Source organism: Pogoniulus pusillus, chromosome 7 (genome assembly GCF_015220805.1).
Source record: "Pogoniulus pusillus isolate bPogPus1 chromosome 7, bPogPus1.pri, whole genome shotgun sequence".
Classification (NCBI taxonomy): domain Eukaryota; kingdom Metazoa; phylum Chordata; class Aves; order Piciformes; family Lybiidae; genus Pogoniulus; species Pogoniulus pusillus.
Window position 1 is genome coordinate 36,837,075 of NC_087270.1, and position 26,405 is coordinate 36,863,479.

Consider the following 26,405-nt stretch of genomic DNA (forward strand, 5'->3'; position numbering starts at 1 on the left):
CTCCAATACTAGAGTCAGTAAATTAGTAGCTGATGTTTCTTTGCTGCACTTTATTCATTGCAGTTTCTGCCCTTTGGATTTTGTTGTCTTTGCTTGTGTTATTGTGGTTTGGTTTTGTTAGAAGTAAATCAAATTTAGATCTAAGTTGCCATCACATCACCACATAATTGTCTGCTAAATAGGAGGTTTGGATTTAGGCTTCTCTGTGGAAAGAATGTTCTCCAGCTTGGAGTTGTTCCTGTTTTTCTTTGCCTGAACTATCACTGCTTTTCAGCCTCCCTCTTGAATTGTAGTTCCTCAAATTGGATGTAATTCCTTTAGCATTCTTAAAGAGACAAACACATCAGAAACCCTCAGTTCCCAGAAACTGCTCTCCCACTTCTGCACATGGTTATTGCTGTTGGCTGTTCTGCTCCAGCATCTCACCAGGGATGCTGCTTCCATTGACTGCCATGGACCCTTGTGTCTTTTGCAGTCATTTTCCCAAAGTGAAATCTATTTGTGTCCCTCAATCTGTTAATTTGGGGGGGGAGGGTAATTCTATCACCCCTTTCCTTCCTGTGGTGAGCTTTTCTTTTTCAGTAGCAGCTCTTGCACTTTTAAATAGGTTTAACTCTGGATGGTTGGTTTTTTTTTTGTCTGATATGGAGAGACTGAGAGACCTGCACTTTGCAGAAGTTCACAAACTGAATGTGAGGAGAAAGTTCCTTGCTGTGAGGGTGCCTGAGCCCTGGCTCAGACTACACGGAGAGGTTGTGGACCTGTACATAATCCTGGGCAACCTGCTCTGGGTGACCTTGCTTTAGCAGGGGATTGGACTAGATGCTCTCAGTTCAAGAGAGATGTTGAGGTACTGGAAGGTGTCCAGAGAAGGGCAACAAAGCTGTTGAGGGGCCTGGAGCACAGTCCTGTGAGGAGAGGCTGAGGGAGCTGGGGGTGTGCAGCCTGCAGAAGAGGAGGCTCAGGGCTGACCTCATTGCTGTCTGCAACTCCCTGAAGGGAGGCTGTAGCCAGGTGGGGTTGGTCTCTTCTGCCAGGCAAGCAGCAAGGGAAGAAGGGGACAGAGTGTCAAGCTGTGCCAGGGGAGATCTAGGCTGGATGTTAGGAAGAAGTTGTTGTCAGATTGGCATTGGAATGGGCTGCCCAGGAAGGTGCAGGAGTCTCTGTGCCTGGAGGTGTTGAAGCAAAGCCTGGGTGACACACTTAGTGCCATGGTCTGGTTGCTTGGCCAGGGCTGGGTGCTAGGTTGGAGTGGATGATCTTAGAAGTCTCTTCCAACCTGATTGATTCTATGATCTGAAGAGGTCACTCCCATCCCCCACCATTCTGGGATTCTTTTCTTTGTTGTTCTGCTTTCAGTGATGTATTGATCAGGTGTATTGATCTTATATTCTACTTACTCAGACCTTTAATCAATGGGAAAAAGTGTCAAGAGATCATTATTTAGCTTTGAATAATAAATATTGGGCTTTATTTATGTAGTACACCATGCAATAGAAGTAATTCTTCTATTTCTACTTACTTTATGAAAGACTTTGAGTAATTAGAAGCTAAGAGTAACAGTAACTACCAGTAAAATAGTTACCCTCTTAAACAGTAGAAAAATGTAATGGGTAGAGAGGCCACTGGACAGGAAATTCAATCATCTAATGGTCACAGTTACCAAAGGTGTGGTGTAACCTACTAATGTCAGAGCTGAAGAATATCAAGGCAAGAAGGTATCTGACCCAATTACCTTGCAGAAGTCTTTTTGAGTGATTGTTGAATCTCTTCAGGCACAGAACATGGAACAGCAAGGACAATGTTCCATAGAAGTTCATAGAATTTCATAGAATCAACCAGGTTGGAAGAGACCTCCAAGCTCAGCCAGTCCAACCTAGCACCCAGCTCTGGCCAAGCAACCAGACCATGGCACTAAGTGCCTCAGCCAGGCTTTGCTTCAACACCTCCAGGGATGGTGACTCCACCACCTGGGCAGCCCATTCCAATGCCAATCACTCTCTCTGACAACAACTTCCTCCTCACATACAGACTAGACCTCCCCTGACACAACTTGACACTCTGTCCCCTTCTTCTGTTGCTGCTTGCCTGGCAGAAGAGATCAACCCCACCTGGCTACAGCCTCCCTTCAGGGAGTTGCAGACAGCAATGAGGTCAGCCCTGAGCCTCCTGTTCTCCAGGCTGCACACCCCCAGCTCCCTCAGCCTCTCCTCATAGGTCATGTTTTCCAGACCTCTCACTAGCTTTGTCCTCTGGCAGGTTTCTGATTAAGTGATGTGCAGCTTTGAAAGCAGAAAAAACCCTGAAGCTGCAAAGCCAGAGCTACAAGCCCTTGATCAACTCAGAGTGCTGTGCATAGCTGTTCATTTGAATGTGCCTGGGACCTCCCCTTGCCAGTGAAGTAGCTGGCTCTGAACCATCACATCCATGATATTGACTCTTCTCACCTTCCAAAAGAGTCTGGCCACATCTGAACTACTTCTTGGGAGTTGCTCCTTGGCTCCTGCAAACTGCTAAACTACTCACAGGAATTGTTAGTTTGACTCATCCAAGCCCGTTCTAGGCCCTGCTAACAGTTTAAACGTGTGGATGATCCCATTCCAGGATTTTGGAAGACTCCTTGGCACTGTTTCATTTATTAATCTAAGTGGGGCCAAACTGGCCCTGGATCAAGACATCAAACTATATTCTTGAAGATTTGTGGGACAGCTTGAAAATGAGGCATGTTGGAGCAGGCTCTAAATCTTGAAGTCAGTACATGGAATCTCCCATTTTCATGATTAGTTTTGGAGCTTTACAGTGCAGTGGGGGAAGTTGCCCCCCTGGGTGGAGTATGGCTGCCACAGCCATCTGATCTTTTTAACTCTGCTCTCTCAGTGTCCCTCTGTGCACAGAGCAGGTTTCTACACCAGTCCAAGCCTGCAAGTGTGATGGTTTGAGTGTTACCCACACCCTACTTAAGAAAATCACTCAGACTAGGCTCAGCCGAGCTGGAAATTAAGAATGGAGCTTTATCTTTACAGCTTAGCACAATATACCAGCAGGTATTTACAGTATAGACAGAAATAGACAAGTTAAAAAGGTAATCATAGAATCAACCAGGTTGAAAGAGACCTCCAAGATCATCCAGTCCAACCTAGAACCCAGCCCTATCCAGTCAACTAGACCATACAGAAACACCGCAGCCCTCTCAGAAACCAGAGTCCCCAGGAGGGGCTCCTAACCACCCTTCCACCTTCTCCCACCCCTCTACCTTACCCTAGACTTTGCCTTACATTCAAGGTGAGTTTGGAGTGTCAGCCAGGGGGGTTAGGAAGCAGAAGGATTAGTTAGGCAGCAAGTTGGAGAGAGAAGTTCATGCAGCCCCAGAGCCCAGGAGCAACTCTGTTATCTATGTTTGTGTTCTTGTTCTTACACATCTCAGCAAGCCTATGAGTGAAATAGACGTCACCATTGTTTCCTTTTCACAGCCTATAATCCAATTCCTCTCACCAAAATATCCCAGCTAGGCTCAAACTAGCACACCAGAGTCCCCAGGAGTGGCTCTCAACCCCCCTTCAACCTCCTTTCCATCCCTCTACATTATCCCAGAGTTTGCCTTACATTCAAGGTGAGTTTGGAGAATTGGCATGGGGAATTAGGAAGCAGAAGGATTAGTTACACAGACAGCAGGTTAGGGAGAGAAGGGAGGCAGCCAGAGCCAGAGAGCAACTCTCTTATCTATATTTGTGTTCTTGTTTTCATACATCTCAGCAAGCCTGTGAGTGCAGCAGACATCACCACTGTTTCCTTTTCACAGCCTGTCATCTAATTCCTCTCACTAAAATATCCCAGCTAGGCTCAAACAAGCACAATAAGGTTGTGTGTGAGCAGGTGAGGCTGAAATGTTCTCCTGTTATGGAACAGTTCAATTTTAAACAGCCATGCTCCTTAGACTGCAGCAAGCTGCTCAGAAAGAATGGCCCAAATATCCTGAGCCACACAGAGGATCCACCATGCTGCCACCCTTGTTTCATCCACAGCTACACACCAGTGGCCATGGACTGCAGTAGCATAGGAACAGCCTCAGCAGGACCTCCCCTGAGCATCTTGGCAAGTCCCAGCATGTGGAAAAGAGTGGATTTATTTTTTTTCCCTTTCACTCCCAAAAGTACACTGCTCTGCTGGAGAAGGGTACTAGAGATAGTGAAAGGTCTACAGCACAAGGCTTCTGAGGAACAGCCAAGAGAGTTGGAGTTATGTAGCCTGCAGAAAAGGAGGCTCAGGGGAGATGTTCTTGCTCTCTACAACTCCTGAAAGGAGGTTGGAGCCAGGTGAGTGGTAGATCTCTTACTACACGCTGGATGATCTTGGAGGTCTCTTCCAACCTGGTTGATTCTATGATTCCTCTGCCATGAAACAAGCAATAGCACAAGAGGAAACAGCCTCAAGTTGCACCGGAGGAGATTTAGGTTGAACATGAGGAACAGTGTCTTCATGGAAAGGATCATCAAGCCCTGGAGCAGACTGTCAAGGGCAGTAATGGAGTCCCTATCCTGGAGGGATTGAAAAGACAGAGATGTGTTGATAAAGGGCAAGGATCTAGCGGTGGACTTCACAGTTCTAGGTTAAACATTGGACTCAATGATCTTGGAGGTCTTTTTCCCACCCTTATGAGCCTATGGCTTCAGTTGTTTTCATAGAACCATAGAATCAACTAGGTTGGAAGAGACTTCCAAGCTCATCCAGTCCAACCTATCCCCCAGCCCTAGCCAATCAACTAGAACATGGCACTAAATGCCTCACCCAGGCTTCTCCAGGGATGGCGACTCCACCACCTCCCTGGGCAGCCCATTCCAATGCCAATCACTCTCTCTGACAACAACTTCCTCCTAACATCCAGCCTAGACCTCCCCCAACACAACTTGAGACTGTTTCCCCTTCTTCTATTGCTGGTTGCCTGGCAGAAGAGACCCAATATAGAGCATTTTGTATACAGTGACATGGTTTTATCCTGTTTGACTCCTCCCTTGAACCTTCTCCTCACAACAACTCTTACTTTTGGTCATTTAAATCCAATGATCACTTTGCCAGAGTGAGCAGACTTATCTGGTCATTAGCACTAGACCTTGATGACCTGGATACACTTTATTTTCACGGGTGCATCTTCTGCCTTTTTGTCATATTGCAGTGCCTGCATCATGCCAGGTAGAGGAGGGACTTTGTTCTCCTTAGAGCAACCCAGTGTCCTTGTGCTTCACTGAATGTACACCAAGTCTTGTCATATCTGTGACAGATGGGAAGATTCTGAGAAGGAAAAGTTCCATATAAATGATTAAATTCTTGGGCAAAGCACATTTCAAGCATCTGTCTCTGTATCTATCTTCATTTGCTACTGCTCGGTAGGTTCTTGGGTCCTTTAGCAAAACAAAGACTCAATCTCCTTTATACACTAACCTGGAAGACTATGTCCTGCTTTGGCTTTTGGATTGTCATAGAGTCAAAGTGGCCAGAAAGGAAGCTTGAAAACAGAACAGCAGCAATAGATCCTGTATCTCATCAACTCAAAGGTACACAAGACTGGCTAGAATAACAGGAAGCACCAGCAGCCCACTAATCATTCTCAGTATGAATAATGTCCATGTTGGCCTGGTAAAATACATGGTCTATCATCTCAGCATGAGGTATGATAATGCTCTTATGATGTTGATGAATCTATCAGTCTCTGCCTGACTGCAGCCTTTCTGAATGAAGTCATCGAATCACAGTCTCGTTGGGTGGGAAGGGACCTTTAAAGGGCATCTACTCCAAGCCCACTGCAAGGACAGGCAGGGACATCTGCAACTACAGCAGGTTGCTCAGAGCCTCATCCAACCTTACCTGAAATGCTTCCAGGAATGAGGCATCTACCACCTCTCTGGGCAGCTTGGGTTGGTGTCTCAGCATCCTCAGTGTAAACAATTTCTTCCTTCTATCTTGTCCAAATCTCACCTTTTTTTAGTTTAAAAACATCACTCCTTTCTTATTGACCCCAGGAAGTACTGAAAGGCCATGAGAAGGTCTGCCTGCAGCCTTCTCTTCTGCAGGGTGAATGACCCCAGCTCTCTCATCCTGTCCTCACAGAAGAGGGGTTCCAGCCTTCAGAATATCTTTGTGGTCTCCCTCGGACCCATTCCAACAGGTCCATGTCTCTCCTGTGTTGAATCTGGGGAGGGACTTTTGAGGCTCTAAGGGATTGCCAGGACTAGGGGGAATGGAGCAAAGCTGGAGGTGGGGAGAGTCAGAGTGGAGGTGAGGAGGAAGTTGTTGAGCATGAGAGTGGTGAGAGGCTGGACTGGGTTGCCCAGGGAGGTGGTTGAGGCCCCATTGCTGGAGGTGTTTAAGGCCAGGCTGTGTGAGGCTGTGTGCAGCCTGCTCTAGGGTAGGGTGTCCCTGGGCATGGCAGGGGGGTTGGAACTGGCTGCTCCTTGTGGTGCCTTCCAACCCTGACTGATTCTGTGATTCTATTCTATGATTCTAGATACAATTCTGGGCAGCCTGCTGTTGGATTAGATGGTCTCCTGAAATCCTTTCCAACCCCCACCAGGCTGGGATTCTAGGATTCAAATAATTGCTCTAATTTGAATGATTCCTATATTTGCTTAAACATTAGGCAATGCCAAATGTAAGTTAATGCTAAATGTTAGTTTCATCTCATTTAATGTAACACATCCCTTGTGAAAAACTATTAAAAGTGGACCAAGCTCTTCAGGTCTCTGTGCAAAGCAGTTTTTGGTGCTGCTGCTGTCTGACCTGATGCTGTCACACAGCACACCAATGTCCTTATCTTCTGGGTTGGGTTTGTTTCCTTTTATATTTTGCTGAAATCACTAACTCGAATCAATATTTCTGTTGTAGTCCTCCTCGACCTCTGACTAACATGAATGACACCATGGTAACCCACATGTCCTCTGGAGCACCTACCCCAACAAAAAGGTAAGTGTGCCTTGGTTGTTAGTTTCTCTGAGAGGTAAAAAATGCAGATTTTGGGGGTTGTACTACTAGGACCCTTCTGTTTGAGACAACAGTGACACTTCCAACCACTTCCAACAAGGGGACACAGTCTCAAGTTGTGCCAGGGAAAGTATAGGCTGGATGTTAGGAGGAAGTTCTTCACAGAGAGAGTGATTGGCATTGGAATGGGCTGCCCAGGGAGGTGGTGGAGGAACTGTCCCTTGGGGTCTTCAAGAAAAGACTGGATGAGGCACTTGGTGCCATGGTCTAGTTGACTGGCTAGGGCTGGGTGCTAGGTTGGACTGGATGATCTTGGAGGTCTCTTCCAACCTGGTTGATTTCTATGATTCTATGAGGACAGACTAAAAGAGTTGGGGCTGTTCTGTCTGGAGAAGGAGAGGCTCCCAGGTGACCTTCTTGTGGCCATCCAGGATCTGAATGAGGGCTACAGAAAAGCTGGGGAGGGACTTTTTAGGCCATAAGGTAGTAACAGGACTAGGGGGAATGGAGCAAAGCTGGAGGTGGGGAGAATCAGACTGGACATGAGAAGGAAGTTGTTGAGTATGAGAGTGGTGAGAGGCTGGACTGGGTTGCCCAGGGAGGTGGTTGAGGCCCCATGGCTGGAGGTGTTTAAGGCCAGGCTGTGTGAGGCTGTGTGCAGCCTGCTCTAGGGTAGAGTGTCCCTGCCCATGGCAGGAGGGTTGGAGCTGTCTGCTCCTTGTGGTGCCTTCCAACCCTGCCTGATTCTGTGATTCTATGTCTGCAGTATTGGTAATATAAGGACTATTTGCAGTGCTTCCTGTTGTTTTCTCTGGGGTGGTTTCCTTTTCTTTTGCTTGTTACTGCATGAAAGTGACTGAAGAGATATCTAAAGAGCTCTAAAGAGGTTTCTGGTATTGTTTTTAGTTAAAGCATTGCTTTCAAAGCCAATCTGAGGGAGGCTGATCTTGTATCACAGGCTCCTCTGCTCACAAAGGGCTGTTCCGTTCTGCTGGTGGCTGTTCATGTTTCACCACGCACTGCACTGCTGCTGTTAGCATGTGTTCTCCACACCCAACTCAGCCAAGCTGCCAGAGGGCTTTTGAGTTGCCTATGTCTACTGAAGGCTTTTAAACTCGAGTTTGGGTTTCCATTTCATTAGTTATACAAATGTAAATTAGTTTATGGCTGTATGTATTCAAACATCAAAAAACCCACATCTGAATCCTGCTGGAATTGCATTTTTCTTCCTTGTTAAGATATGTTAGGGAGGATAGTGAGGTGGTTCACTGCAGGCTTCACTTCTCCAAAGCTGTGAAGGAATATTCCCTTCAGGGAGTGGGAAACCTGGCTGTCACTGTTCTAGTGATAAGGTGCTATTCAAGAGGCAAGCTAGACAGCAGGGGCAAGAGGATGGAGCCAGACTCTTGAGTCTGGCCTCCAAGAGGAGGATCCAAGGTGACTTGCCTACAGAAAAGCTGGGGAGGGACTTTTGAGGCTCTAAGGGAGTGAGAGGACATGGGGGAATGGAGCAAAGCTGGAGGTGGGGAGAGTCAGAGTGGAGGTGAGGAGGAAGTTGTTGAGCATGAGAGTGGTGAGAGGCTGGACTGGGTTGCCCAGGGAGGTGGTTGAGGCCCCATGGCTGGAGGAGTTTAAGGCCAGGCTGTGTGAGGCTGTGTGCAGCCTGCTCTAGGGTAGGGTGTCCCTGGGCATGGCAGGGGGGTTGGAACTGGCTGCTCCATGTGGTGCCTTCCAACCCTGACTGATTCTATGATTCTATGATTCTATGATTCTTTTCAGTGGTGTGACAAGGGGCAACAGGCATTAAGTGGAACCCAGGAAGTTCCATCTAAACATGGAGAGAAACATTATTTCTGTGAGGGTGCTGAAACTCTGGACCAAGCTTCCTGGGGAGGTTGTGGAGTCTCCTTCTTGGGAGAGATTCCAAACCTATCTGAACATAGGACTGTGAGGATGATGAGGGGACTGGAGGGCGTGTCTTATGAGGAGAGGCTGAGAGACTTGGGACTTTTTAGTCTGGAGAAGACTGAGAGGGGATTTGATAAATGTTTATAAATATCTGAAGGCTGGCCAGGAGGTGGGGGACAGGCTCTGCCCACTGCTCCCTGGGATAGGACAAGGAGCAATGGGTGAAAGTTGCAGTAAAAGAGGTTCCACCTCAATACAAGGGGAGAACATCTTCACTGTAAGGGTCACAGAGCACTGGAACAGGCTGCCCAGAGAGGTTGTGGAGTCTCCTTCTCTGGAGAATTTCAAGGCCTGTCTGGATGTGTTCCTCTGTGATCTGTGTTAGATAGGATTGTCCTGCTCTGGCAGGGGGGTTGGACTCGATGATCTCCTTGGGTCCCTTCCAACCCCTACCATCCTTTGATGATCTTGTGAACATTGCAATCCTGTGCAACCTTCTGGAGGTGACTGCTTTATCACGGGGGCTGGACTAGATGATCTCCAGAAGTCCTTTCCCACCCCCACCATGCTGAAATTCTAGGATTCAAACAGTTGCCCTGACTTGAATGGTTCCCACATTAGCTTCAAGTTATTAGACAATGCCAAACACCAATTAACAACAAATGTTAGTTTTGTCTCATTTAATGTAACACATCAGTTGTGAAGAATGGTTAGAGGTCCCTTCCAAACGTCACCACCCTGGGATTCTAGGATTCTGTAATCCATCCAGCAAGAGGGGATTTTTTTAGCCTTGAGCATTTCAGGGTCCACTGACTTGTGCATAACCTCTGCATACAGCCAAACTGGATGGCTGTGGGCCTGGAACAGAGCCCTGTGAGGAGAGGCTGAGGGAGCTGGGGGTGTGCAGCCTGGAGAAGAAGAGGCTGGCTCAGAGGTGACCTCATTGATGTCTACAACTGCCTGAAGGGAGGCTGTAGCCAGGTGGGGTTGGGCTCTTCTGCCAGGCAAGCAGCAAGAGAAGAAGGGGACACAGTCTCAAGTTGTGATTGAGGGGAGGTCTAGGCTGGATGTTGTTAGGAAGTTGTTGTCAGAAAGAGTGATTGGCATTGGAATGGGCTACCCAGGGAGGTCGTGGAGTTGCTGTGCCTGGAGGTGTTGAAGCCAAGCCTGGCTGAGGCACTTAGTGCCATGGTCTGGTTGCTTGGCCAGGGCTGGGTGCTAGGTTGGCCTGGATGATGTTGGAGGTCTCTTCCAACCTGGCTGATTCTATGATTCTATGAAACCATCCCTTGATTTGATCAGGACAAGACCAACAGTGCTGCAAAGTTTCTCCCTCTCCTCAGTGAACACAGACATTCAGTGGTAGGGAAGGACAAAATCCTCTTTTTGTGACTTCTTGGTCTGAAAAACACAAAAATAACCTCCCTTTGACAACTGTTTTATTGGGCATGGGGCTGAGCTGAAAGAACAAGGTTATAATGCTTGAGCTCACTTGTTTTGTCTACTAAGAAGTGAAAAGCAAACAACCCAAAAGAGCCCTCTCTGCTTTCCATTCCACTCACATCTCTCTGAGGAACCTCAAGTGTTTCCAGCCTCCTCATCCACTACGTTCAGTGGGAAAATATCCAGAGGGGCAATGAACTCTTCAAATCCCACAATTGCAGTGACTCTATTTTGCACAAGGAGGCAAGCTCTCTAAACTGCTCTAGACAGAATGAGGTCAGAGAAAGATTTTTGTGGTGATGGGGGTGTTCTGAGATCTGTGGCCACACTCTGCTGTAGATTATGTTTGCATTTGATAGAATCATAGAATCAGAATCATGGAATCCGTCAGGGTTGGAAGGGACCACAAGGAGCAGCCAGTTCCAACCCCCCTGCCATGCCCAGGGACACCCTACCCTAGAGCAGGCTGCACACAGCCTCACACAGCCTGGCCTCAAACACCTCCAGCCATGGGGCCTCAACCACCTCCCTGGGCAACCCAGTCCAGCCTCTCACCACTCTCATGCTCAACAACTTCCTCCTCACCTCCACAGCCTAGACCTCCCCTGGTACAACTGGAGACTGTGTCCCCTTGTTCTGTTGCTGGTTGCCTGGCACAAGAGCCCAACCCCACCTGGCTACAGCCTCCCTTCAGGGAGTTGCAGACAGCAATGAGGTCAGCCCTGAGCCTCCTCTTCTGCAGGCTGCACACCCCCAGCTCCCTCAGCCTCTCCTCACAGGGCTGTGCTCCAGGCTCCTCACCACCTTCCTTGCCCTTCTCTGGACACCTTCCAGCACCTCAACATCTCTCTTGAATTGAGGAGCACAGAACTGGACACAGCACTCAGGTGTGGCCTGAGCAGTGCTGAGTCCAGGGACAGAATAACCTCCTTTGTCCTGCTGGCCACACTGTTCCTGATCCAGCCCAGGATGCCATTGGCTCTCTTGCCCACCTGGGCACACTGCTGGCTCATCTTCAGCTACTCTCTCCCAGCACCCCCTGGTCCCTTTCTGCCTGGCTACTCTCCACCCACTTTGTCCCCAGCCTGTAGTGCTGCTTGGGGTAGTTGTGGCCAAAATGCTTAATGCAGCTTTAAAGCTTTCTAACACAGCTTTTGATTTCAGTGCAGCCCTGCCTGTGTTTGTCAACCCAACGAAACTTAGCATTTCTCTCATCTACACAGCCAGAGAGCCTTGCTGGCTAAACAATGATCATGTTTCTTCTTTTGGATTTGGCTCAGCCATTAAATCTTATTTGTTTTAGCTAATTTATTTGAAGTTACTTCAGAAATAGATTCATTTTCTTCTTTTGCTTTCCCTTGTGGTCAATCTGCACTATTGTTCCTTCAGTAATTCTCTTCCCAAAAGCAACATGTCCTTGGTTAGGTTAATTACATGATTTTCTCACTTCAAATACCCTTCTGCTTCAAATGTACTTCTACCCTTCTACCCTGCTGAGGAATCTTCTGTTTCCCAGCAGCTGTGGTGAGTCCACAGCTTATGCAGCATCTTTTACTTTGCAGACCTATGTTAGACATTAAATTAATTGTATTTCCATTTTGTTAATGTATATACTATGTGCAGTAGGCTTCCTATGAGCTTTATGTGTACAGATAACATCTGCTGCAGTGTGATAGAGCAGATCTGATCTAGATACCACGTTTAAGATGAGAACAGGCCTGATGAGATGAACGCCAGAGTCATGAGAGAACAGGATGATGTAGTCCCCAGACCACTCTCCATAATCATAGAATCAGTCAAGGTTGGTACATCTATCATTTCATAGAATCCTGGAATCCTAGAATCACTCAGGGTTGGAAGGGACCACAAGGAGCAGCTAGTTCCAACCCCCTGCCATGCCCAGGGACACCCTACCCTAGAGCAGGCTGCACACAGCCTCACACAGCCTGGCCTCAAACACCTCCAGCCATGGGGCCTCAACCACCTCCCTGGGCAACCCAGTCCAGCCTCTCACCACTCTCATGCCAAAATAACTTCCTCCTCACCTCCACTCTGACTCTCCCCACCTCCAGCTTTGCTCCATTCCCCCTAGTCCTGTTAATTCCTGAGAGCCACAGAAGTCCCTCCCCAGCCTTTTTGTAGGCCCCCTTCAGATCCTGGAAGGCCACAAGAAGGTCCCCTGGGAGCCTCCTCTTTTGCAGCCTGAACAGCCCCAACTCTTTCAGTCTGTGCTCACAGCAGAGCTGCAGCAGCCCTCTGAGCATCCTCCTGGCCCTGCTCTGGACACACTCCAGCATCTCCACAACCCTCTTGGAATAAGGGCTCCAAAACTGGATGCAGTACTCCAGGTGGAGTCTCACCTGGCAGTCAGGTGAAGTCCCTGGGGACTGGAAGAAGGGATACATTACACCCATTTTTAAAAGGGTAGAAAGGTGGAATCTGAGTGCTACTGACTTATCAGCCTCACCTCCACACCTGGGAAGATCATGGAGCAGATTCTCCTGGAAGCTGTGACCAGGCCCATGGAAGGCAGGCAGGTGATCAAACATGGCTTCACTGAGGGCAAGTCCTGCCTGATGAAACTAGTGGCTTTCTGTGATGGAGAGACTAAATCAGTGGACCTGGGACAACATATGGATGTTATCTGCAAGGCCTTTGACACAGTTGCCCACAACATAACTGCTTGCCAAGCTAGAGAAATATGGATTTGACAGGTGAACTCTTTAGTGGAAAAGGAATTGGCTGGATGGTGGCATCTGGCGGGTAGCACTCTATGGCTTGAAGTCCAGATGGAGATTGGTGACAAATGGTGTCCCTCAGGTTGTTGAGAGCATTCAGGGAATGTCATGGCTTCCCCATGACTTCAGATCTTAAGCCAGATTACATCATGGCCTGAACAGACAGCTGCAGGTCAGGCAGAAGCATGGCTTTGATTAGAAATTACTGTGCTACATTTCAGCCTCTGTTATGCAGAGAATGGTGGTAATTATCCTTTTTGACCTTCACATCTATTTAAATCAGTCACAGGGGAAAGTAATGTGACAGAAAACAAGAGACCCTTCTAGATTACATCCTGGCAGCTCTGTCAAAAGCTCCTTCCCTTCTCGACTGTCAGAGCTGCAGCATACAATTTAGTGAAGATTTACAAAGTTGTGAGCCAGGAGAAGAGAAATCTGCAGGGAATTCTGCTTTAAGTTCAACAAGGGCAAGTGTAGGTCCTGCACCTTGGGAGGAATAATCCTTTGCACCAGGACACAGTCATAGAATCATAGAATAGTTTGAGTGGGAAGGGATCTCCGAAGGTCATCTAGTCCAACCCCCTCTGCAGTAAGCAGAGGCATCCTCTACTAGATCACAGCATCACAGAATGGCTCAGGTTGGAAGGACCTCAGAGATCATCTACTCCAACCCCCTGCCATGGGCAGAGACATCTCTCATCTAGACTTGGTAGTCCAAGGCCTCAACAAACCTGGCCTTGAACACCTCCAGGGAGGAGGCATCCACAACCTCCCTGGGCAACCTGTTCCAGAGTTTCACCACCCATGTACTCAAGAACTTCTTCCTAAGGCCCAACCTAAACCTCAGCTTCAAACCATTCTCCCTTGTCCTATCTCTAGGAAAAGTCCTCTAGACCTCAGGAAAAGTCCCTCTGCAGCCTTGCTCTAGGATCCCCTCAGATATTGGAAGGTCATCCTTGAAGGTCCTCCTGGACTCTTTTCTAGGCTGAAACCTACTCTTCCTCAGCTTCAAACCATTCTCCCTTGATCTATCTCTAGGAAAAATCCTCTAGACCTGAGGAAAAGTCCCTCTGCAGCCTTGCTTTAGGATCCCCTCAGACATTGGAAGGTCATCCTTGAAGGTCCTCCTGGACTCTTTTCTAGGCTGAACAGTTCTTCCTAACATCTCCTCTCTCCAGACATTTCCAGTCACTGGTGATACGAATCTACCTCTATTTCCACAGTGCAATCAAACCTTTGAAAAGGACCACGTCACTGTGTGACATCACAGGGTACCTGAAGGTACCAAATCTTCTAATACAGATCAACCAGGATTTGCAGCCACTTGACAGATGACTTCCACAGAAACAAAGCTGAATTTAAAGTCTTCCTTTCCATCCCAGTTCTTTTATTGGTTTCTACACTCTTGATGATAAGGAGGTCGAAAATAAAACTAGTAGCTCTCAAACACACCACCAATCATAGAATCATAGCATCAACCAGGTTGGAAGAGACCTCCAAGATCATCCAGTCCAACCTAGCACCCAGCCCTATCCAGTCAACTAGACCATGGCACTAAGTGCCTCAGCCAGGCTTTGCTTGAAGACCTCAAGGGATGGTGCCTCCACCACCTCCCTGGGCAGCCCATTCCAATGCCAATCACTCTCTCTGACAACAACTTCCTCCTAACATCCAGCCTAGACCTCCCCTGGCACAACTTGACACTCTGTCCCCTTCTTCTATTGCTGGTTGTCTGGGAAAAGAGGCCACCCCCACCTGGCTACAGCCTCCCTTCAGGGAGTTGTAGACAGTTGTAGTCTTATCTGAGCTGACTTCCAGCCTTCAGGGGTAGCCCTCACTTAGCTGAGAAAGGCTTTGATCCACTGGGAGGCAGCTCTGTGTAGAAGCACCTAGGAATGCTGGTGGGCAAATTCCAGAGGTCCCTGCCAGTCCCCACCACACTGGGATTCAGTGCTATGAAGAGGAATTTTTTGCTGGAATACATCTCTGAAAGTCAAAGGGATACCTTCAGGTTGCCAAACACGTTACAGAGCGGTCAGTCGGTGCTCGCGCAGAGGGGTAGAGAGTAAAAATAGCTAACGGATCTATGTGGGGAGCAAATCGTGTCCAGGAATGGAAATTGGGTGGTTCTGCCTGGGTGGGTGGCCTTGTGAAGGAGGGGGAGGCAGCACTTTAAATTATAGTGACTCATAAAGCTTTTGACACTAGCCCATATGCTGCCTTCATAGATAAACTAGCTGGATGTGGACTGCTCTGGGAGTGCAACACCAGCGGAAAAAATGCAGTCAGAGAAGGAAAAATACCAATGTTTTCCTATCAAACAGGGAACATAGGTCAGGTGAGACTCTGGGGAGACTGGGCTCAGCACTGCTCAGGCCACATCTGAGTGCTGTGTCCAGTTCTGGGCTCCTCAATTCAAAAGAGATGTTGAGATACTGGAAGGTGTCCAGAGAAGGACGACAAAGCTGGTGAGGGGCCTGGAGCACAGCCCTGTGAGGAGAGGCTGAGGGAGCTGGGGGTGTGCAGCCTGCAGAAGAGGAGGCTCAGGGCTGACCTCATTGCTGTCTACAGCTACCTGAAGAGAGGTTGTAGCCAGGTGGGGTTGGTCTCTTCTGCCAGGCAAGCAGCAACAGAAGATGGGGACAAGTGGGACAGTCTCAAGTTGTGTTGGGGGAGGTCTAGGCTGGATGTTAGGAGAAATTTGTTGGCAGAGAGAGTGATTGGCATTGGTCTCTTTCTGCCTGGCTGCTCTCCAGCCACTCTGTCCCCAGCCTGTAGTGCTGCTTGGTGATGTTGTTTCATTGGGGTTTGTAGTGAGAGGAGCATTGCGTCTAGGGCTTCATCTGTTTAACCTGGAGAAGAGCAGACAGTGAGGATCTTCTCAATGCTTATCTGTATCTGAAGGGCAGGGGACAAGAGGATGAGGCTAGACTCTTTCCAGTGGTGCCCAGCAACAAGACAAGAGATATCTGGAACCCAGAAGGTTCCATTTGAGGAGGAGGATGAGCATGTGAGGGTACTGGAGTCCTGGAGTAGGTTGCTTAGAGAGGTTCTGAAGTCTCCTTCTCTGGAGGCATTCCAAACCTCTCTGGACATTGCAATCCAGGGCACCCACCTGCCGTGGGTGACTGCTTTAACAGAGGGGATGTAGTAGATGATCTGCAGAGGTCGCTTCCAACCCCCACCATATTGGGATTCTGGAATTCTAGGGACAGCATTCTGACTCAGTTGAATCTAACTCATTTCTCTTCCAAACCCAAGAATGCTGTTTGTTGTCAAAGCTGTTCCCATTTCAAGTTACAAACATTGTCATCTCTGCTGGGCTTTTTCCCTCTCAGAAGAACATTGTAATCAGTTATGATGACAAAGGTCATGGAATCATAGAATCAACCATGTTGGAAGAGACCTCCAAGATCATCCAGTCCAACCTAGCACCCAGCCCTGGCCAATCAACCAGATTGGCACTAATTGCCCCATCCAGGCTTTGCTTCAACACCTCCAGGGACCGTGCCTCCACCACCTCCCTGGGCAGCCCATTCCAATGCCAGTCAATCTTGCTTGTTGTGTTTGCAGCCATCTGCCTGCTCTAAAGCCCCCTAAACCAAACTTTTCAGCACTTGCCAGCAGTCAGACTTCACAAAGCATGGCTTGCTTAAAAATTCCTCCATGCAGTGGTTAACATTAAGTCACCTTCTGATTACAAACCCATTATTACAGAGGTTGCTTCTTGCCCCAGAGGGGCTGATGTGGATAATTCCATTTTACCTCCTTTTTAATAAGGTCTTATCCTGCTTCTGGCAGACTTCTCAGGCATGTTGCTGCATGTAACATAGGAGAAAAGAGTTTGTGTGTCTGAAAAATGTGAATTCTGCTTTCATAGTGTGTTAATGCTAAAAGCAATAAAAGCCATGTCTTTAAAGGTTTCTGAAACAAATAACTTCCTGGCCATGTGTGAAAGAGGAATTAACTGCAGGTTATGCACTGAAAGAGCAGCTTGAACACCTGATAGAGAAGTGACAAATGGGATTCCTTGAACACTGCTGTTTTAGGAAGAATATTAGGCTAAAGTAACAGTGATTTATGCTCAGCAATCATTCTTTATGTAAAAATCTGGTCTCATACCTGCACAGGACTTTCACCTCCCAGTAGAGGGTGGTGCTTTTGCTAGACATGCATCATTTCGTGTGGTGGAACAGCAGGCAGGAGAGAGGGTGACCAGCATGTCAAATGAGGTTCCCCTCCCCCTCTACTATGCCTTAGTGAGGCCACATCTGGAGTCTTGGGTCCAGTTCTGGACTTCCCAATTCAGGAGAGACAGGCAAATACTGAAGAGAGTCCAGCAGAGGCTGCAAAGATGCTGAGGGGACTAAGCATCTGAGGAGGAAAGGCTGAGAGACCTGGGGCTGTGTAGCCTGGAGGAGGGAAGTGGATCTTCTCAGTACTGAGCAGTATCTAAAGGGCAGAGGTCAGGAGGATGGGGCCAGGCTCTTTTCAGTTGTGCCCTGTGACAAGGGGCAATGGGCACACAGGGGAACCCAGGAGCTTCCGTCTGAAGATGAGGAGAAACTTCTTTCCTGTGAGAGTGCAGAGTCCTACAAGAGGCTGCCCAGAGAGGTTGTGGAGCTCCCTCTCTGGAGAGATTCCAAGCCCACCAGGACATTGTGATCCTGGGCAGCCTGCTGTGAGTGACCTTGCTTTATCAGGGAGGTTAGACTGGATGATCTCCAGAGTTCCCTTCCAACCTGCACCATGCTGGAATTCTGAGGCTCTGTGATATAGACAAATAGTTCTCTATGTGAGATGACTACTGACAAACATTTCACATAGAATCATAGAACCACAGAATCAGTCAGGGTTGGAAGGGACAACAAGGATCATTTAGTTTCAACCCCCTTGCCATGACCAGGGACACCCTACCCTAGAGCAGGTTGCCCACAGCCTCATCCAGCCTGGCCTTAAACACCTCCAGCAATGGGGCCTCAACTACATCCCTGAACAACCCATTCCAGCATCTCACCACTCTCAAGCTCAACAACTTCCTCCTCACATCCAGGCTGAACCTACCCATCTCCAGATTCACTCCATTCCCCCTAGTCCTGTGTCCAACCTCTGTGCATAGAAATAATCAGAACCACAGTAGCCTTATTTTTATATGAGTTCTCAAAACAAACAAACAAAAGTGTCATTTAATTAATCCCTATTAGAGGGTAGTTTGATTGGTTGGTATCAGCTACTCTTGGTAGTTGATACCAAGTAATTTTACTTAGGTTTTTATCATTTTCCTCCTATTTACATTTATTATTATGAAAGAAAGAAACTGGCCACTTACAGGTCTGAACCAGCAACAGAAGAAGGGGACAGAGTGTCAAGTTGTGCCAGGGGAGGTCTAGGCTGGATGTTAGGAGGAAGTTGTTGTCAGAGAGAGTGATTGGCATTGGAATGGGCTGCCCAGGGAGGTGGTGGAGTCAGCGTGCCTGGAGGTGTTAAAGCCAAGCCTGGCTGAGGCCCTTAGTGCCATGGTCTGGTTGTTTGGCCAGGGCTGGGTGCTAGGTTGGACTGGATAATCTTGGAGGTCTCTTCCAACCTGGTTGATTCTATGATTCTATTATGAAAGAAAGAAACTGGCCACTTACAGGTCTGATTTTAGACAAGGCAATAAAACTGGTTTGGTTTGAGGTATTTTGGGTGCCCTTTGCCAGCACAAGGGTAAGTTCTCTCCAGGTTGGGGTTTCAGTCTGCCCAGCCATGCTGGCTCCGGTTGTTCTCAGCTGTTCCCAGGAGCTCCCTGAAGACCACACATTCTGCTGGGAATGTCCTTGCTTCTGTGATGGCATCACAGTATCACCAAGGTTAGAAGAGACCTCATAGATCATCAAGTCCAACCCTTTACCACAGAGCTCAAGGCCAGACCATGGCACCAAGTGCCACATCCAGTCCTGCCTTGAACAGCCCCAGGGACGGCGACTCCACCACCTCCCCGGGCAGCCCATTCCAGTGTCCAATGACTCTCTCAGTGAAGAACTTTCTCCTCACATGAAGCATCATTTGAGGCTGTCTCTCCCTGTGACAGCAGGCTCAGGCACACTCCCCAGCTGTACCCATTCCTCATTTGCCTGCACAAATGTAGCTCTAACCTGTGTTTTCATCCCTCACAGGTCGTTGTCATTTGGCTTACAGAAACATCTTTCCATTTTTAATCAATCATGTTTGGTTTGCTTTTTGACTGTTTGTTTTGGTAACATTCATTAATTATTTGCTTTGTATTTATGTGCTGTTTTGTTTGCTCTCTTTTGCCTCCATTAACATCAGGTCACCCCACACCATGGATGCTGCCAGCCCACTTGCTGACGAGCACACACTGATAGCCACCTACGTGAGCCGGCTGCAGAGCGGGGCACGGTTAGTGTTAGGGAAGCGTTCCCGGAGCAGGGACAGGTACAGCAACTGTTACTTCTTCTGGGAGTTATGGTCCCATCTAAGGTTGGCAAACAGAGGGAAATGTCTGTAGTGTTCTCCAAAACCTCCTGAGAACACAGAAACACGTGTTTGTGCAGACAGGAGGAGACATCTGACAGGAAGGAATCTCTGTGTTCAGTCCCACTCCTCTCCACTCAGTGTGTGACAGAATCACAGAATCAGTCAGGGTTGGAAGGGACCACAAGGAGCAGCCAGTTCCAACCCCCCTGCCATGCCCAGGGACACCCTACCCTAGAGCAGGCTGCACACAGCCTCAGCCAGCCTGGCCTTAAACCCCTCCAGCCATGGGGCCTCAACCACCTCCCTGGGCAACCCATTCCAGCCTAGGTGCTAGGTTGGCCTGGATGATCTTGGAGGTCTCTCCCAACCTGGTTGATTCTGTGAAAGGCCACAAAAAGGTTTTCCTGGAGCATTCTTCTTCTCCAGGCTGAATTACCCCGACTCTCTCAGCCTGTCCTCACAGCAGAGAACCTTCAGACCCCAGATCATTGTCACAGGCAGATGTCCCATCCTGTCATCACCTTTGTTACCTGAGCTAAATAAGCAAGCTCTTCCAACCCCATTAAAATGATCCTCTTTTCTTTCTTTGCCCTTCAGAAAAAAAAACAACCAAAAACTAAAAGAGTTAATGCTTTGAGGAATTAATTTCTTTAATCTCAGCTTCCCTATTTGTTCACATTTATATTTCATGTCTGTGTCTATACTGAAATGTTACCCTGAAGCCCCAAAACTCAGCTCACAGGACATAGCTGACATCCACTTTTGAACCTAATTAAATTCTGCCTTTACAGAGCCAGAGCTGACAATGAAAAGGAGGCTTGGTAATCTGGAGGCTGTACATAAAGACCTTGCTCTATCCATGTTGTCATCCTCTGGGTGATATTTTTAGAGCCCTATTTCATCACTGTGTACTCCACAGCTTTGTTGATGAGGTCCATTCTGGCTGACTCGATCTGTGTCAGGGTTTTTTTCTTAGTAGTGAATCACTGTTGTCTGTCATCACCTGCTATGAACTGAAAGCCCATAATATTGCCCCCAAGACAATAAAACCCAAGGAATGTCAGGCTCTCACCATCATTCAATTACTGTAATCATAGGACTTGGAGATACAAAGGAATGCATCTTGAAGTATGCGTGACAGATGGAAATCCTGTGTGTAACTCCTAAGTGCCATGTCACAACCAGCTAGAGGAGAGGTGCTCACACTTTGTGAGCCTTTACATTTAAAGAAGCCACTTGATAACTGTACTCCAAGAAGGAGTCAAACACAACAAAACCAGTTTAAATCCTGTTTTCATTGTGCATGGAAATGGCTCCCAGTTCAGCAGGAGGGACTGAGGAAAGTGCTTCACTGTTGCTTCAGTGATGTTCTCAGTGCTGATCAATATCTGACGGATGGGAGGCAAGCAGGTGAGACCAGACTGCTTTCAGTGATGCCCAGCAAGAGGCACAAGGTGGAACCCAGGAGGTTCCTTCTGAACAGGAGAAAATTCTTTGCTGTGAGTGTGCTGGAGCCCTTGAACAGGCTTCCCAGAGAGGTTGTGGAGTCTCCTCTGGAGGGTATCCAAATCCAGATGGATGAGATCCCAGGCAGCCTGCTCTGGGTGATCCTGCTTTAGCTGGGAGGTTGGACTAAATGATCTGCAGAGGTCACTTCAGACTTCCACTATGCTGGAATTTGGTCATTCTTTTGGTTTTTATGTCTCACCACTTCCAAAATCTCATGTAACAGTGTAGCTTTCTCCTCCTGTCAGTCTTTGTGGATATTCTCCTTGTACTTCAGCCAGCCCTTGCAGAGCATCTCTATTTCTGAGTGAGACAACAGTAAAATCTCACTTAGGGGAGTTCTTCCTGTGATAGCCATCACTTTCTCTTTTCATAGAATCACAGAATCAGTCAGGGTTGGAAGGGACCACAAGGAGCAGCCAGTTCCAACCCCCCTGCCATGCCCAGGGACACCCTACCCTAGAGCAGGCTGCACACAGCCTCAGCCAGCCTGGCCTGAAACGCCTCCAGGGATGAGGCCTCAACCACCTCCCTGGGCAACCCATTCCAGCCTCTCACCACTCTTATGCTGAACAACTTCTATTTCTGTTCTCCTCTTTACATCTGCTCTGGGTTGCTGTGGGAGGCATAGTACAGGGCTGCTATTCTGATGTTCCTCATGGCCCCTCTCCTGTCAGAACAGTACCAGAAGAGACTGTTAGAGTATCTTGTGTGTCATCTCACACCAATCTTAACACTGGGGTGCAGAATTTTTGACATATGAGAGGCATTTGGGACAATATCCTTAACAATGCACTTCAACTTTTGTTCAGTACTAAAGTGATCAGTCAGCTGGCCAGGTGACTGGTATAGGTCCCTGCCACCTGAAGCAATCTGTCCTGTCCTGTTCTATCCTCTCCTATCCTAGGCACAGAATCATAGAATAGTCCCCATAGACCTTCTTTAGGGACCACCCTATTTAGAATCATAGAATGGTTTAGGTTGGAAAGGACCTCAAGGATCATCCAGTCCCAACCCCCTGCCATAGGCAGGGACACCTCCCACTAGAACAGGTTGCTCAAGACCTCATCCAACCTGGCCTTAAGCACCTCCAGGGAGGGAGCAGCCACAACCTCCCTGGACAACCTGTGCCAGTGTCTCACCACCCTCACTGTAAAGAATTTCTTCATTATATCTAGTTTGAATCTCCCCTCTGCCACTTTAAACCTATTACCTCTTGTCCTGTCATTACAAGACCTTTTAAATAGTCCCTCCCCAGCCTTCTTGTAGGTCCCCTTCAGATACTGGAAGGCCACTGTAAGGTCTTCTCAAAGCCTTCTCATCTCCAGGCTGAAGAGCCTTAACTCTTATAGCCTTTCCTCATAGCAGAGCTGCTGCAGCCCTCTGATCATCTTGGTGGCCTCCTCTGGACTGGCTCCAACTGTTCCATGTCCTTCTTGTGTTGGGGGCTCCAGAACTGCACACAGTACTCCAAGTGGGGTCTGAGGAGAGCAGAGCCAAGGGGCAGAACACCCTTCCCTTGCCCTGCTGTCCACACTTCTCTTGCTGCAGCGCAGCACAGGGTTGCTGTCTGGGCTGCACTCACACTGCAGGCTCATGCTGAGCTTTTCATCAACCCAAACCCCCAGGTCCTCCTCCTCAGGGCTGCTCTCAGCCGTTCACCACCCAGCCTGTATCTGTGCGTGGGATTGCACTGCCAAGTGTAAGGTGGAGGACCTCACATTGGCCTTGTTGAATGTCATGAGGTTGGCCTGGGCCCACCTCTCCAGCCTGTCCAGGTCCCTCTGGATGGCATCCCTGCCCTCTAGCAAGCTTGGTGTCACCTTCAAACTTGCTGAGGGTGCACTGATTCCTCTGTCCATATTACTGACAAAGATGTTAAACAGCACTGGCCCCAGCACTGACCCCTGGAGGGGTGCCACTTGTCACTGGTCCCCAGGTGGACATTGTGCCATTGATCACCACTCTCTGCATGTGATCATCCAGCCAGTTCCTTATCCAGTGAGATAGAATGGTTTGGGTGGGAAAGGATCTTTAAAGGTCATCAAGTCCATCTTCCCCACAGTAGCAAGGACATCTGAAAGTAGAGCAGATTGCTCAGAGCTTTGTCCAATCTGACCTGGAATGATTCCAGGCATGAGTCATCTACCACCTCTCTGGGTCACCTGGGCCAGGGTCTCACCACCCTCAGCACAAAGAATTTCTTCTTTCTTTCTAGTCTGAATCTCCTCTCTTTTGGTTTAACATTGTCATCCCCACTCATCCCTGAGCTGAACCTAGTGCTTCTTTCCTCTGAAGATGTAGCTTCCAGAGAACCCTGTTGATGATATGAGTAGCTTCTCCATCATAGTCTGTCTCAGTGATTAATTGTGCTGGCTCTTTTGAAAACACTGAGTTTGTGTATGATTACCTCTGCTCTTTATCACCCAGCGTCTTTTCATGTCTTTCAGCTAAACTTTGAGAACCCCTCAGCTATGACTAAGAGGATCACTGAGATTTTTCAGCATATTAAAAGTTCTTTAATTCACTGATTCCAACCAAAATTCTCTGCTTCCAGCCAAAATTCAGCACTGGTCAGGCCACACCTTGAGTACTGTGTCCAGTTCTGGGCCCCTCAATTCAAGAAAGATGTTGAGATGCTGGAACATGTCCAGAGAAGGGCAAGGAAGCTGGTGAGGGGCCTGGAGCACAAATCCTATGAGGAGAGGTTGAGGGAGCTGGGCCTGTTTAGCCTGGAGAAGAGGAGGCTCAGGGGTGATCTTATTACTGTCTACAACTACCTGAAGGGGCATTGTAGCCAGGTGGGGGGTGGCCTCTTCTCCCAGGCAACCAGCAATAGAACAAGGGGACACAGTCTCAAGTTGTGCCAGGGTAGGTATAGGCTGGATGTCAGGAAGAAGTTCTTCACAGAGAGAGTGATTGGCATTGGAATGGGCTGCCCAGGGAGGTGGTGGAGGCACCGTCCTTGGGGGTCTTCAAGAAAAGCCTGGATGGGGCACTCAGTGCCATGGTCTGGTTGATTGGATAGGGCTGGGTGCTAGGTTGGACTGGATGATCTTGGAGGTCTCTTCCAACCTGGTTGATTCTATGATTCTGTGATTCTATGATTCACCGATTCCAGCCAAAAAGTCCATCCAAACTACATAAGAGGCGGAGCAAAGAGAGCTCCATGGACTTCATTTATGTTATAACATCTTTTTTTTTCCTGGGCTTTTCTACCTCCTCTCTAATTGTGGTAGCAAGCCAAGTTGTGCTTTTTAAAGAAGTAATAGAAATTCCCCACCCTAAACGATCTGCTGGAGGCAAAGCAGCTGCAGACCACAGCAAGTGAGACTGTACACAGTCAGAAAGCTTACAGAGCTGCTGAGTTGTGCTTTGTTACTTGGACAGATGTTTGGGACATATTTCTTAAGCTCAGCATTCATAACTTATGTTCCACATCATTCAACGAGCCTATTTTTCCCTTGTCCTCGTGAGGCTTCTATTTCAGCTCCACTTTTCACCAGAAGAAAATTAAGCAGCCCTGCCCAGAGTGTCATTATTTTCATGCATGATGTATCCCATGCTTCCTGCAAAGGGCTTTGCTTTTGGTGGGCTGCTGACCTAGGTGGATGGATGAGTGGTTAAATGCTTCACTGGTTTGATTTGACCCTGTGAAACAGCAGCTCTCTGGATTTAGAGGAGAATTAAAGGGAAAAGTCACTTTTAAAGGCATTCTGTCTCCATTTGGCTTGTCATCAGTTGACACCTGGGATGTGTGCCCCTTCGGGTGAGTGCTAGACTAAGCCATGCCTTCTTTGCTACTTTGCAGCATCATGAATTCCTAAGCAGTTTTGGAAGGAGTCCAAGGTCTCAAACCTCCTCCTGTGGTATCATCTTCTCTTACATCCCCTGGGGCCTGTTCCAGTGTTCTGGCACCCTCACAGGAAAGCAGGTTTTCTCCTATTCAGGCAGAGCCTCCTCGGTTCCAGTTTGTGCCCTCTGGCCCTTGTCCTGTTGCTGGGCACCACTGAAAAGGGTCTGGCTCCATCCTCCTACCACCTGCTCTTTACATATTGAGCATTGAGAAGATCCTCTCTTAGTCCTTTCTTCCCCAGGCTAAACAGTCCCAGGCCTCTCACTTTCCTCCTTAGATTGGTGCTCCAGCCCCTTCAGAATCTTTGCAGCCTCCCAGTGGAGAGTCTTTTCAGTAGTTCCCTGTCTCTCTTGAACTGGGGAGCCCAGAACTGGACCCAGGACTCCAGATGTGGCCTTACTACAACAGACAAGAGAGGGAGGAGAACCTCCTTTGACCTGCTGGCCACACTTCTGAATGCACACAAGAAGACCACTGGCATTTTCATCCATTGCTGCCTCCTGGTGAATTTGTTGTTCACCACCACTCCCTTCTCTGCAGAGCTGCTTTCCAGCTTGTCCCATGCCTAACCTGTCCTGGTGCAGGGGGTTGTTCATGCCCAGAGGAGGTACCTTATGCTTGCCCTTGCTGAACTTCGTGAGGTTCCAACCTCCTGTGTGCTTTAAGTATCAAAAGGAAGTATTTTTAAGATGAAGAAATGTATAATACTGCCTTTCCAAAGTTCTGTGGCTGTGAAAACCTCTAAACTGTTGTTCACATATGAGGATATGGGCTTAAGCCAGGCTTAATCTTCCCCTTTGCTGCCTTTCCTCTTCTTCTCCAGACCTCGAGTTAAGTGTGTTGGCTGTCACGCCAGGACAGGCAGCACTGGATACTGGTGGGACTGCTATAGGCAAGGGGAGGGTCACAGTTTGCAGGGACAGGGAACTCCACAAGGCTCCTATCCAAGAGGAGTTTTCAGGGTGGGAATCCTTTGCAATGGCTCCAAAGAAATTAAAACTATAGAGAAGTGAATTTTCCTTTGTGAAACAATGTGAAGAATTCCATGCTGCTTTGCAGATGGTGTTTAATGCTCCCTCTCTTAATCCAAGAGCTGTAGGCTGTGGTCAAGTTTCCTTGTTCAAGCTGGTTTATATTAAAGAATAATGCAGCAGAGGCCAGGAGATGGACTTGAGCTCCACTTAAAATAGTTCTAAAAGCAAGTGCAGAAGATGTATATTTATTTACAGGTCTTCTTCAAGAAAGGAGGAAATTGTCACTAAGTATTTTCTGTTTGACTTAGGGAAGAAGAGGTTAAAAGTTACTGGGGCTGGGAGAAGCATTGGAAGAAAACATAGAATCATAGAATCAAGCAGGTTGGAAGAGACCTCCAAGCTCATCCACTCCAACCTAGCACCCAGCCCTGGCCAATCAACCAGACCATGGCACTAAGTGCCTCAACCAGGCTTTGCTTCAACACATTCAAGGACAGAGACTTCACCACCTCCCTGGGCAGCCCATTCCAA

General features: G+C 48.1%; 1 protein-coding gene across 16 annotated transcripts in view; it reads left to right on the forward strand.

Moving 5' to 3' along the window:
* The window catches only part of LOC135176979 (dystrobrevin beta), a 224,099-nt gene that overhangs the window by 88,611 nt on the left and 109,083 nt on the right, over positions 1–26,405 (forward strand). For 11 of the 16 annotated variants that reach the window (XM_064146514.1, XM_064146518.1, XM_064146523.1 and 8 more), the window contains 2 exons: positions 6,877–6,954; positions 19,371–19,496. In XM_064146514.1, coding sequence (XP_064002584.1) covers positions 6,877–6,954; positions 19,371–19,496 — 204 coding nt within the window. The remainder of the gene's footprint in view (positions 1–6,876; positions 6,955–19,370; positions 19,497–26,405) is intronic. The other 5 variants (XM_064146526.1, XM_064146527.1, XM_064146528.1 and 2 more) reach the window with 2 other exon arrangements.